Source organism: Bufo gargarizans, chromosome 7 (assembly GCF_014858855.1).
Source record: "Bufo gargarizans isolate SCDJY-AF-19 chromosome 7, ASM1485885v1, whole genome shotgun sequence".
Classification (NCBI taxonomy): Eukaryota; Metazoa; Chordata; class Amphibia; order Anura; family Bufonidae; genus Bufo; species Bufo gargarizans.
The window spans coordinates 72,628,706-72,643,454 of record NC_058086.1 but is presented as its reverse complement, the minus strand read 5'-3'; the positions used below and the strand labels follow the sequence as shown (position 1 = coordinate 72,643,454).

The following is a 14,749-nucleotide window of genomic DNA, read 5'->3' as shown; positions in this document are numbered from 1 at the left end:
CTGAAATCAACTCACCTGTCTGTACTTTATGCTGCCGTTCGTATGGGCAGCATAAAGTTGATGACAAGCGGACCTGTCCCATGTGGACATTCCCTAAGGGGTTAAAGGAAAGCTCTTACTATAGTGATATAAGATCCAGTAATGTACGCCATCTTCCTGAACAAACATATTCACCAATAGATTCAATCTCCATATTATGCTCTACACAGGGCATTATAAATTATATTATCTATATATTGCAAAAATCGGGCCACATACATTGTTTCTTTTAATTAGTTTTACTTCAAAAAATGGACAGTCCCTTTGACCAATTAATTTGTTGTGTTTGGTGCACAGTGGATTTGCAGGGTTTCTTGGCATCCATTTTAGTAGATCTCCCAGTTATTACACAATGTGGGGAGATTTATTAATAACGCTGCACCATAAGAACAGGGCACCCATTACATGTGTACTAGATTCTTCAATATCACTCTATAGTTAGCTAAAAACATCAGGTTGGAAACCTTTAATAAAGACAGATGTAGTAGGCCTTAAGAGTCACTATACTTTCACACAATTTCATTTCATTTAATAGAGAATGGTGTAATTAGCAAATTTCTAAATGACTTAATTTCAAGAATCTGTCTGCATCCACCAGAAAAAAAAAAGCTGTAAAGTCATGGCCACCAGGGGTCTCACTTCCACCTAACTTGCAGTCCACTGCCTGCCTGTTGTCAGGCAAGAGCCATCCCTGATAACAGAAACTGAGAAGACGGGTCACAGGAAATGGGTGTGTCAGAGCATAGCTGAGCTCTTGACCCTGACAACTGCCTCTACACTGATTCTAAACATCATAGGTGCCGCCTGCTTTTCTGTAACCGTGATTCATCCATTCTTATCAGCTTTCTGAGCTCCCTAGAAAAAAGAAAAAAAAAAGAAAAAAACATGGAAGTAAGAGAAGTCAGGTGACTGCATACAGCGCTGGCACATTCAAGAGAAGAGATACGCCCACTGCTTGTGAGAGAAATTCATCTAGCGGTGCTGCTGAAACAGGGAATAATATGGCAGAAAGAGTGTATAAGGAAGCCCAAATATAACTGTTCCTTCACAGCTATGACTGTAAAAGGAAACACAGTCATTATGCAAACTTTTTCTTTTGAAAACTCAGGTACACTTTAAAGTAATTCCTGGTACATTAAAACACAGGCTTATTCTGATGGCTTAGTTTGACAATGTGCAAAGTTTGTAAGGTGCCCATACACTTTAGATGAATGCTCACTGAGCCAAGTGATTTCAACAGGATTGGCTATCTAATGTGTATTGGTGTCAATTAACTCTCTCCTAATTACATCTCCGCCTTCATTGAAAATGCATGCATGCCCAGACAACCCAAGTGTGCATGCATACGGTGGTGTTAAGAGGAAAACCTGTCAGTAGACAGCTATCTAAGGCCACCTTCCATCTGGTGGTAGTGCAGCAGCCCCTGCGGGAGTGCTGTAAGGAGGATAGGAGTGGTAATAGCTCTGGTAATGATGTTTGACATGGGTCTCAGTGGCAATCCTCACATTGATACCCCGTAGGGCTGTGCAGTGACAGAACTACGGACCCTTTTCTTCCCTCGGGGCACACCCTGATCTGGGTGCTCTTGCTTGATGGTAGTTGGGTTGCACTTGGTATTAAGTGTTGGTTCAGATGCAAGGCAGGAGGTGTAGGTGCAGTGGCCGGTGTATGGCGGAGCCAGTAACCAGGCCAATCGTAGTAAATAAATAAGCCTCTTTACTAAACTGCAGGAAAGAAGTAGTAACACATCCAACAGTATCAAGGCACTGTTCCAAGTAGTTCACAAGTACAATTTCTTCCCAATAGGTTGTGGTACTCCTTCTCTCTGTCTTTCTAAAGTCTCTTCTAAATTGTAAGCTCTTGCGGGCAGGGTCTTCTCCCCATCTGTACCAGTCTATTGCTAATTTCATGCTCATTTTGTAATTTATATTAAGTATGTGCAACCCCCTCTTGATGTACAGCACCATGGAATTAATGAAGCTTTCAAATAAATAATAATAATGCCTCTGAGATGAAGGTTCTCTGAGCTCAGGCCCAGATCTAAGTAACAAGCACATGTAGGTTCTCTCTCTTTCTCAGCTAAGCACAAACTCCAAACTAACTGAATAACCAAGGGCCAGGCCCATTTCCTAGCAACTTTAAGTGATTGAGTCAAGGTGTTAACCCTGACTTATCCATACAGTTAGGTTTACATAAATACACCAAATCAGAACATATTACTTAACAATTTAACATGATATCAGATTACTCTTTTGTAGTGACCCTGTTGCAGTAGCAGAGTTTCAACCTGCTTAAAAGAGCACTAAGGCTACTTTCACATTAGCGTTTTTTGCGGATCCGTCATGGATCTGCAAAAACGCTTCTGTTACTATAATACAACTACATGCATCCGTCATGAACGGATCCGGTTGTAGTATGTCTTCTATAGTCATGAACACCATTGAAAGTCAATAGGGGACAGATCCGTTTTCTATTGTGTCACTGCAGTGTTATTTTGTCTGCGATGGGAGCGCAACCGAACGGAATGCAATTTGGTGCACTCCGTTTCGCTCAGTTCAGTTTTGTCCCCATTGACAATGAATGGGGACAAAACTGAAGTGTTTTCTTCCGCTATTGAGATCCTATGATGGATCTAAATATGGGAATTGAAAACGCTAATGTGAAAGTAGCCTAACTTGCATACTTTTTCCCCAGAAGAGCACTGCATGACCTATAATACTCCTCTGCAAGGAGAACTAGTATCCCCGGATCCTGACCTAGGCCTCTCATCCAGCTAAGCTACTTCTCTCTGTTCTTCACTCATGAAGGCCAATCATCCCGAAAAAGCTGTCTGCAGATGAGTGACTGCCTTGATCATAATCCTTTTTTTTATTTTAATTTTTAGAAAAAGCTAAGAGGAGAGATTAAAAAAAAAATATTACATGTATGGGAAAAAGTCGCTACAGCAAATTGGTTGTGGATTTCAACATCAGATAAAATCTACGGCCTATTCTGTGGAAAACTCTGCATGCTACATTTATGTGAATATGGCCTAAAAACAAATCTAGCTAAAACCGTATTTTAACAAGTCATATAGTGATATCAGAAGATGACATCAGTGGGGTCCTGGCCCATGCCAGCTTCTTCCAAATAAGGGGGCATGAATGAAAATCTCTGACACAAGAGTCTAGCTGAAGTGTCAGGGCACTCAACTGCTGTGCAGGGGCAGATCTCCTGCTCTGTGGACACTTCATTTTGGAAATTGATAAGCGATGCAAACTACCATCACCCCAGCGATGTCATCTTCTATATAGTCAAGATAACTTTAGAGCACAAGATAAAATGAATATCTTCGAACGGATGAGTGAATTCAAATATAGGGACAAGCTTTGTGCCGTTTACGATGTGGCTGATATTCTGCCATTACTGAATGAAGCTGGTGTGGCCTGGACAATGCCATAATGTGGGTCCAACAGATACAATCTGCTTGTGGGGTAGGGGTGTCCCTCTTTTGACAAATACAATGTAAATTCATTGGCACTGTGTTACACCGTGACACTAGTATCAGTGGGTCTCCATTGATTTCAGTAGATACCTGTGGTCTTACTTAACTGCAAGGCAATTAAAAAGGTTTTCTAAGATCTTTATACTGATGACCTGTTCTCTGAATAGGTCATCAGTATCTGATCGGTGGGGATCCGACACCAGGGACTCCTGACGTATAGCGGCTGTGCTTGGTATTGTGCTAAGTCTAATTCACTAGAAATGGGGCTGAGCTGCTCCTAGGCCACGTGACCGATGAACGTGTCGTCACTGACCTAGGGAAAGCCGCTGCCTTCTCAAACAGCTGATCAGCGGGGGTCCCGGGTGTCAATCTCCCACGGTCAGATACCGATGACCTATTCAGAGGATAGGCAATAGTATATGAAGACAGCACCAATGTCCCAACTTTGACCAGCGGTCAGGCTATTCTCCGCTCCAAACTGTAAAGAATAAAGGAATGGTGACCAGCACCTTCTCTTTTCCGCAAGTTTTATTCCAGTTGACATATAACACAAGGATTTTCAGAGGATAGGTCCACAAAATTTAAAGTTTTTGATCATTCTAAATTCCCACTTTATTAACTTTAAATTGGCTGAAAGCTCCTATTAATCAAACGGCATCACAATTCTGCTAATTGTCACTTTAAAGACCTAAAGACATTGACATTTTGGGCTGTTAATGAGTTGTCAACTTAATATTTGCACCAAATGATCTTCGGTGACAGCAATTTTCTTCTCTCTTTTGCACATTCTATATAAAATCCATCACGCTGGATGCCGTATTATACTGGGAGGAGCACACGGACATGATGGATATTGATTTGTCGTTCACTCTCGTGTAGTAAATGACGCATCAAGCGGAAATCACTTGAGTTCTGCATGGACAGAAGATGTATGCATCCTAACTCAACAAAGCCAGGCCAGTTTTAACACATTGGTGATCCTAGTGCAAAGTTCTCATGAATGGGTCCTGTCACTATTAACCCCCCGCCCCCCCCCCCCTCCACCTGCTGCCCTGAAAGATGTTAGTTATCTTCCAATGTCTTCAGAGTTTAGACCCGACACTCTAATAGTGCTCCCCCATAATGCGCCACACAACAGTAATATTGCCCCCTTTGTGTCCCACATAACAATAACACCCCCGCAGTTATTTAACCCCTTTTTGACCCCCCCACCAGTGATACAGTCCCTTTCTGTGCCTCAAAAAAACACTGATGCAGCCTTTCTCCAGATGCAGTAGCTTACCTTCTCTCTCCTCTAACTACGGTGCAGCCACTCTGCTCCTCCTAGGACTCTCTTAGTTCCTTGCCAGCTTTACTGTGTGCAGCCACTCTGCTCCTCCTAGGACTCTCTTAGTTCCTTGCCTGCTTTACTGTGTGCAGCCACTCTGCTCCTCCGAGGACTCTCTTAGTTCCTTGCCTGCTTTACTGTGAGCAGCCACTCTGCTCCTCCTAGGACTCTCTTAGTTCCTTGCCTGCTTTACTGTGTGCAGCCACTCTGCTCCTTCTAGGACTCTCTTAGTTCCTTGCTTGCTTTACTGTGTGCAGCCACTCTGCTCCTCCTAGGACTCTCTTAGTTCCTTGCCTGCTTTACTGTGTGCAGCCACTCTGCTCCTCCTAGGACTCTCTCAGTTCCTTGCTTGCTTTACTGTGAGCCAGATCCTCACTCCAGCCTCTGTCCTCCCACCAAACAGGCCCCATCCCAGCAACTCCCCAAGTTCCTGGCTTCTGTCCCACATGTACAATCGGGTAAGTGATCCTCCCCCGCTCCAACTGTTTATAGCCAGAGGAGGCAAATACAGTACAGTTAAAAATGACACTGTAGTCAAGTGGACCTTGGGAAAGTGCACCATTTGCCCTACAATGTGGTTAAAGGGGTTTTCCAAGACTTTTATACTGATGACCTATCCTCAGGATAGGTCATCATTATATGGTCAGGGGGGGTCCAACATCTGGGACACCTGTTGATCAGCTGTTTGAGAAGGTAGAAGTGTTCCAGGGAGCCCCGCGGCCTTCTCTGTGCCTACCAAGCACTGCGCCGTACATTGTATAGTGGTTGTGCTGGGTATCACGGGGCTGAGCTGCACCCAGGCCATGTAACCAATGAATGCCTAGGGGAAAGCTAGGAGCTTGGTAGGCACAGGAGCTTGGTAGGAAAGCTAGGAGCATTGGTGCCTTCTCAAACAGTTGGGGTCCCGGGTGTCGGACCCTCACTGATTAGATAATGATGACCTATCCAGAGGATAGGTCACCAGATAACAAGTCTCGGAAAACCCCTTTAAGAAAAAAAGGTAACTTAGACAAAGTTCTTACATATAACAGTCAGGAATAGCTGCTGGAAGTTGTAGATCACTTTCTATGATGAGGACAGGGGGCCTGTATAGCACACAGTGTGCCAGAAAAATAAAATGGAGCTGTCCTAACCTTCACCTGACATCCAAAGGAGCAGCTCATCCTGGCACAGACAGGGCAGTACAGAACATGTAGTACCGCACTGTACTGTAAAGAGAAGACACAAATACAGGTGCTTTAAAAGAGAAACGGCCATGTTTATTGGCTGGAGCTGAGTCTCAGACATTGTATGTTGAGTCTTACGAATGCCCAGGAAAGACAATTATAAGCTGAAAATATTGTATCCTGAGGCCATCGTATGTTGAGGAACCATAGTATAGTGCAGTCATCTTACATCCCAGGTGCTGTATACATCAGGAGAATCTCCCAATATATACCTATGATGGAACAGTATGGCCAATCCTGCTTTTGATGTGCACACTGAAATACCTCATCCATAGGCTCCCAGTGTAGAAAAACATACCGTGCTGTATACATTTTTAGCTCTACACCCACCAGTATACCAGCCTGACGGAAACCAAAGGGACACTGTCAGTTGCCACAGCGCTATAGATAAGTTTGCATTCAGTACTCGCTGGGAGCTTTTCCCCATCGTACATGAAACATTGACTCGGTTCACATTATGTTAAGAGCCTTTTACCCGTAGCAATTGTCTTCTACAGTTCTAATGATTCAAGTTGTTCCTAAGAAAGACGGATCTGTACAAAATGATCGTTCTATTCTACCTATTATTATTATTATATCAATTCTAATTACCAGATGCGTGATATTGTGCAACTATAACAGTGTCCTCAGTGTACGGTATTACTGATGTGATTGAATATGTGTTTTGACCACAGTTGCAACATTCATCTGATGGTTGAAACAATTTCCAGAGTTAGCGATCATTAGTCAGTGGTGTCGGACTGGGTAATGTGAATTATGCAATTTCTGAAAGTAGATATTCCAAAGGCAAATGATCTGCCAAAAGTTCAAGAAGCAGTTCAATCAATGATACATTTAGGGGTCATTTATTAAGACCCGCGTTTTAGATGCCGATCTTAATAACTCCGTAAGCTGGCGGTGGATCTGCCGAAGAGGCGCCTGCCTCTACATAAGTTTTGTGCCACAATCTGCGCCAGAAATACACCAAAAATAGGCACAATTCTATTAGTAAATGACCCCCTGTTTAGAAATGTTCCTGCATATGTTATCATCATCTGCTGACAGATGCCCTTTAACATGCCTGCAGGCAGCAGTAATAAACATTTATTGAAGTATAAGCTTGTATATAATTTGTAATTCATTGTATCCTGGTGCCATGACAATGTATAATTTGTCCGAAATTTTTCTACTGAAAATGGGTCATCGACATCAGGTCTTATAATAAAGAACATACACGGTGCTCCTGGTCTAGTAAGACTTGATGGGAAGTCAGTCAGTATAAAAATCAGTGCTCACCGTAGGTAGTTTTGCAATACAGTCACAACACCTTGAAGAGCATAGAATCGTATGCGACTGTTGTGCATCCCCGTATCCTCACTCCTTTGCAGCACAATCCTACCTATTGGTTCCACTGGTTTCTTTTGCTGACTCTTGTCCACTCCTAGCCCCACTGGCATGATCTGATGTTGATGGGCTATCCTGATAATAGGCCATCAGTTAACCTGTTTAAACCAGACAGGGCCCATTTAATAAATGGATGGAAACAGAAAAACTACAATAAAACTCTGCAAGTCGGCTTAGATTTATGTATCCTAAATGGCTGGTGTAAATCTGGAAGACCACCTCACTAGGCACAGTAATAGAGACAATTAGCAGTCTATCTGTTACTTATGGAAGACACCAGGACATTTATGAAACAGCTGAACAGAATAGTAAAAAAGTAATCTCAACGTTGGCACAGTATAGTTACCTCTATTATATAGTCTTTTCCATCTTTCCCATGCACAACCTTCACAGCACAGATGTCAAGGCCACCAAAAATTTCTGAACATGTGTCCACCCACAACTTGTACCTGCAGAAAAACAATCAGGGAGAAATTTATCGCGAGTGGAATTTTTGGATTACATTTTTCTTGAAACTGCATTGTCATAGTTTGCCAAATCCAGTTTTCAAAAGTGAGTAAACTGGCGTGAAATTGTAAAAAGTTTCAAATAAAAAAAATTTGTGCAGCATGTAGCATGCCAAACCCTGCCACATTTTATGCCAGAAAACCTGTCTGTAGGGCATGATAAATTCCCTCCATGTGTGTCCACGTTAACGCTGTAAAGGGGATTTCTTTAGATAAAGTGAAATAGAAAAAACGATTCCGACTCCTATTTTTCTTCCCATTTGTTAAATACAAGGGTGCCAACAGGTTGAAATCAAAAGAAGGAATTGATGTATATTTACCAATAGGCTTTATTTATTTTTTTGTATTGGAGCCCTGGATATAGTTTCATGATATTTCCAGTACGTCAGTCATCATGCAGTATTTGCGCATGCGTTGGGGTCCATTCACACGTCCGTAAGTGTTTTGGATACAGGGACATGGACAAAAAAATGTCTGGTTTGAGAACTGCACTTATACAAGCAGACAAACAACGCGAGTTTGTGAGCGCTCACATGTTTGAGTTCAAGTGTGTGATTTTATATTACATGAGGGAGTATCTGTGAGAGCTAAATTATTTGTGTGCATTGCTGAGTGGCTGTGCCTGACTTTATTGTACTCTATACCAAGTCAGAGCAGTGTAGTCTAGTTTATACACTGTGGGCCAGATTTATCATGACTCTGACTGTCAGTTTTAGCCAAGTCAGATTTATGATCGGCCCTTTAAGACTGTAATAAATGTGGTTTGACGGTAGCAGTTTATCCGTCAGTAAGCAGCTTTACAAAAGTTGCACATCTTTACGAAAAAAGTCGCACGTTTTTATGAAAAAGTTGCATGTTCTATTAAAAAGTCTCATAAGATAAGCATGGTCTTCACTGGAGTGAAATTGCGACTTTTCTGCGACTTTTTAAATAGTCCCAATAGTAAATCTGTCTAGAGATTCATTTACATAAGAAAACACGCCCACTTTCAGAAAACTGGCGAGCATAGTGCAGAGCAGAAAAAAGTCGCAAATTTGTGCGCAGTTTAAGCATTTGGGACTTTTTTGGGGACTTTTTCACTCCATTATTCTGACCTGAGCTAATGATAAATCTGGCCCTGTGACTTTTGCTGCCAGGTTTATTTCATAGCAGCTGAGAGTATACTGTGATTAAATTTTTTTTTTTTTTCCTCTTCCTTCTCCAGGGTGTTGCACAGATGAGTAATTAGGGTGTGGCTATCGAATTAGGAGAAGTTAAATAGCCAGTCTAGAGGGTAGCTCAGTCATTACATAGTTACACAGTTAATACGGTTAAAGAAAAGACACAAGTCCATCAAGTTCAACCAAGGGATAGTTGAGGATGCGAATCCTGGAAGGAATTGAGACTCAGATTTCTACATGTTTTTTTAAGCATTAATGTTGTTTACTTTTAAGAATACATCTAAACCCTTTTTAAAACGGTCCACTGTTCCTGCTGTGACCACGTCCTGATGAAGTCTATTCTACAGATTCACAGTTCTCACAGAAAAGAAGCTTTCACGCTTCCGGAGACTGAACTTTTTCCTCTCCAATCGGAGGCAGTGCCCCCTTGTCTTTTGAGCGCATTTTACATGGAACAGTTTTTCACCGTATTTTTTGTATGGCCCATTTATATATTTGTATAGGTTAATCATGTCCCCCCTTAGACGTCTCTTCTCAAGACTAAATAAATTCAATTCTTTTAATCTTTCTTCATAACTAAGACCCTCCATTCCCCTTATCAGTTTAGTTGCTCTCCTCTGTACTTTTTCCAGCTGTGGTGCGTCCTTTCTATGGACTGGTGCCCAGAACTGAACTGCATATTCCAGATGAGGCCGCGCCAACGTTTTGTAAAGTGGTAGTATCACATCCCTGCCCCGCGAGTCCATGCCTCATTTAATGTATGACAATATCCTGGTGGCCTTAGAAGCAGCTGATTGACATCGTATGCTGTAATTTAATCTACCATCCACAACCACAAGGACACCCAAATCGGTCTCTATAAGTGACTCCCCGAGTGTTACATCACCTAGGACATATGAAGCACAGAGATTATTACTACCAAGATGCATAACTTTACATGAACCTCATTTACCAAGTTGATGCCCAATCACTCAAAGTGTTCAAGTCAGCTTGTAGTTTATAGATATCTTCCATAGACTGTATATTTCTACATAGCTTATTATCATCTGCAAAAATAGAAATGGTGCTATTAATCTCATCCTCGATATCATTAATAAATAAATTAAATAATAAAGGGACCAGCACTGAACCTTGGGGTACACCACTTATAACCTGGGACCATTCTGAATAGGAATCATTGACCACAACTCTCTGGATATGGTCTTGCGACCAGTTTTCAATCCAATTACAAACTACACTTTCCAAGTCTATAGACCTTACTTTACCTATTAAATGGCTGAGGGACAGTATCAAAAGCCTTTGCAAAATCCAGAAACACTACACCCACAGTCACCCATACTCTTGAATATAGACCCTTAAGAGTCCTTCAAACATTTTTCCCACAACAGAAGTTAAACTAACTGGTCTATAATTACCTGTGGAGGACCTTGATCCTTTTTTGAATATGGGCACCACGTTTGCCTTGCGCCAATAACTTGGCACTGTACCAGTACCTACAGAATCTTTAAAAAAATATAAACAGGGGCACAGCAATGACTGAACTAAGCACTCTTGGGTGTAATCCATCTGGACCCGGAGCCTTGTTCACATTTACCTTATTTAACTTATCTTGGACCATATCTACAGTTAGCCACTTGAGTATATTAAAAATGTATTGATCCAAGGGTGACATCTAGGGAATTTGTGTATTTTTGTTGTTGTTGTACTGGTCTAGGGGTTACGCTTTTCAATTTATCACATTCTTGTTTTAAAAAAAGGTTCTGGATATCCTCTCGCCAGGAATTTATTTTTTTGTCATGTTATTAATAGTAGTTTTCCTTAGTGGAGTCTGAGACTATCATGTCCACACGCTGAAATTGTGAGTATGGTAAAGATTTGGAGTCATGAATTGGAGAGGGAATCCAGAAATCTGGTAGCATGGGTATTACACGAGGCTACTTTAGCAGACTACTGCAGAACCCAGAAGATACCACGTGAACTGCGGGTATATCTTAGACCTACGTTCTTTTGCAATAACGTTGATTGTTGCACAAAGTTCGCCAGCATTTGAAATAAATGTTCACATGATCTGATCATCCTCACCATTGAATATCTCGCTAGCTCCATTACTGAAACTAAATTGAAAATCGCATCTATTGAACAACCACTACATGATTCATTAACAGCAGATGATCTCACTGCTTTAAAGTCTAAAATTGAGAAAACCTGCTCTGACTTTAAGAAGGACATTGAAAATACTAAGCGCAGCAAATTCACCAGAGACTCTGAGGACTAATAGACCAAAAGAATATATAAATGGCAAGACTCCTTGGGTACCGCGATTCCATTATCCAGACTCCACACACGGCGAACAGATTCCCAGTCTTCTGGCTCTGGAAGCGACTATACCCCTGTCCCACATCATCAATCCTCTTTTGTAGGGAAAAAACACAATACAAAAAGAGCACCAGAAGGGTAGGACGCCATCATAGGAGGCATAAATGCTTGAAGGATAACGCGGTCCCAGGTATAGATGAGACTTTGGGTTTTTAATATTTTATCAAAAAATGTAAGTCCCATTCAATTGCAAGTATTGCAAAAAGGACTATCCTTCAGTCTAACAGGACATTTAGATACTTTTGAACTGGTAATGGTCAATGGTTTTTCTGTAATATTCATTTGAAAGCACACTTTGGTACCGGTGATGAGATGTCTCCCCACCGGTACAGATACTAATAAATTAACACTACAACAATTTAATCTTAGAATTAAAAAAAATTTCAACCACCCAAAACACACCATCCGGTGGAGACGTTTATATCACTGGTCCAAAGGGATATATCCCAATTGCTGTATGATTGTAAACAGGGTAAATAATATATATTGCATAATTTGACCTGAAAGAGATGCTGAATGATGATTCCTTAAATTTTTAAACCTGCAGACAAGGAGCCCTTGTCTTAATGGACAAGGATTATTATGTTACAGAGATTTTGAGACAATTAGCGGATAGAGACACCTATCAACCTCTAAGACAGGATCCAGTTTGCGACATCAAACAGAAACTCATGGGTGTTATAGCAGAATTCAAGGACAGGGATGTGTTAGATGATAAACTATGTAGTTTCTTAATTAATCAATACCCGATAACACCGGTATTTTATATTTTACCGAAAATTCACAAGTCACTAACACATCCACCAGGATGCTCTATAGTGGAGTCTACCGATTCTTTCTGTCCCCACCAGCTATTAATCAAGAAAAGGTTCTTACATTTTTAACTAAAAATAAACCTTCTTTTCTGTTGGATACTAGCCATTTTCTTAGAGAAATCAAGAACCTTTCAGTGCAAGGAGACGACCTGTTGGTGACATTTGATGTATACAGTTTGTATACCTCAATAGAGCACACAAAAAGCAAAGCATTGCAGCAGTAGGGTGGCTTTTTGACTCCTCCTCTTACACACCTCAAGAGAGGGAATTTTTTTCCCTGGAGATTGTACTGAAAGAAAACTATTTTTTATTTCAGGATACATTTTATCAGTAGCGGCGGGGAACCGTGATGGGTTCGAATGCCGCACCGCAATACGCAAATTGTTATATGGCTTGGTTTGAACATATATACATCTATAGTAATGAATCTTACAAGAAATACTGTACCTTAGGGCGTCGTTTCATCAACGACATTTTTTGCGTGTAGCGGGGCGGCATTCAATCCTTACTGGATTTTTCTATTTACCTGAATTGCATATTGGAAGAGCTCTAATTCACTATACATTGGGATGGTAAGAGGATACATTTTCTTGATACCTGGATCATCAAGAGTGAGGGAGGCCATATACAGATTTAAACTGATTTAAACGTCAGGGAAACCGACAGGAATAGTCTCCTGCAATTCACAAGTAACCATCCACCTGCGGTTAAAAAATCTTTACCAAACTGACAATTCCAGCATGTGGACAGGATAGTCTCAGACACCACTAATAGGGAGACTAGAATTAATGACATGACAAAAAAATTCCTGGCGAGAGGATATCCAGAACCTTTGTTAAAACAAGAACGTGATAAATTGAATAGTGTAAACCCTAGACCAGCACAACAACAACAACAACAACAAAGACACAAATTCCCTTCATAGTGAAGTATCACCCTTGGATCAATACATTTAGAAGTGTTATCAATAAACATTGGGATATTATGAGGAAGGCATACCCAACAATACAGGAATTTCAAAATATACCCATGGTATGCTATAAAAGGTAAAAAAATATCAGAGATACTATAATTAGGGCTGATATAGGGAGCAATAAAATCTTACACGACAAATGACAATGTCCACACCTAAAAGGGGCACATTCCCTTGCTTGCAATATATTCATTGTTCCAGCATTATAAAGGGGGGATATTTTACTCATCCACACACAGGGAAAAAATGTCCTATCAATGGCTTGGCTGTTATTCTGAAATGCCCATGTGGGCTATTATACGTTGGAGAGACATCAACCCGTATGAAAGACAGGTTCTGTAAACATAAGTCAACGATACGGAAAAAGAATCTGCTATTACCAATTCCTTTTCATTTTAATCGATGTCGCCATAATGTTTCCCAATTAAATTTCCAAATGATAGAACACAGAGGGTTGGCGACGGGTTCTGTGAATCCGAAAGGTTTCAATCACGAATATGAACTTAATTGCTTTCTATGATGAATTTTTCTTTCTCCCATTTTTATGGATTAATTTCTTGCATAATGAGATCTCATAACAAAAAATGTTTCTTTTTTTTTTTCTACAGAGAATGTGATGAACATTGAAAATGTCTTTTCAGGTCTTTATGATTGAGTATTATATCACTAATAATTAATTATATCTTGTGTCTTTAGATTAGATGTTTGTAACATCATTAACAACTGTGTTGACCTATTTTCCGTACACATAGTATCTTGTCTTTATTAATATTATTACCTTCATTAAATTTTGTGCATTCCCACTTGTAATCGTTTGCCCACATGGTTGTTTTTCTTTGTTTACATGTTGCCTTGACTACCTGACGTCACAGCTTGTGGCGAGTTATTTAAATCTTGTTAATTGTACACTTACTTAATTGACAAAGACTCGATTGTCGAGTCGAAATGCGTCACTTATTTTCCTCTATGTGACAATATATCTACTCCTGCAAGTGCCGTCTTCCTCCTTTGCACATTGACGGGAAGCCGACCCTGGACTTGTGCACAGCGCATCAGCAGACAGAGTGCCGGCTGTTTCACTCTGTAAAACAACGCGAGTTTGTGAGCGTTCGTGTGTTGTAGTTCAAGTGTGTGTTTGTATTAAGAGTGTGACTTTAGATTACGTGACTTCAGATTCAGGGACTTTAGGAGGAGGCTACAGTAAGTTAGATTCTTATCACTGCACCATACTGTATTTTTTTTTTCTTTTCTTGCGTAATCCCCGTTTATTGACAGTGAAGTCCAGTGCACATTTTTTCTAATGTCCTGGAACAGCCGTTTGAGGGTGCATATCTTTGTTCAAAATGTGAGCAAATTGCCCATTTGGAATCGCACATCGTGTATCTAACCGGGCGAGTTTCAACACTGAGAAGCGTTGACAATTTGGAAAAGAGTTTGCAGCTCACTGAGCAAGCCATCTA

At 40.8% G+C, this 14,749-nt stretch overlaps 1 protein-coding gene across 2 annotated transcripts in view; it reads right to left on the bottom strand.

Annotated features, from left to right (window-relative positions):
• Positions 1-410: 410 nt before the first annotated feature.
• Positions 411-14,749, bottom strand: part of LOC122943955 (synapsin-2-like) — a 29,710-nt gene continuing 15,371 nt past the window's right edge. Inside the window, exons 4-5 of one of the 2 annotated variants that reach the window (XM_044302111.1) lie at positions 7,806-7,908; positions 411-894 (exon numbers count right to left, since the gene is read on the bottom strand). In XM_044302111.1, coding sequence (XP_044158046.1) covers positions 865-894; positions 7,806-7,908 — 133 coding nt within the window. In that variant the 3' untranslated portion in view covers positions 411-864. Of the gene's footprint in view, positions 895-7,479; positions 7,558-7,805; positions 7,909-14,749 lie in introns of those variants that run through there. The other variant, XM_044302112.1, reaches the window with a different exon arrangement.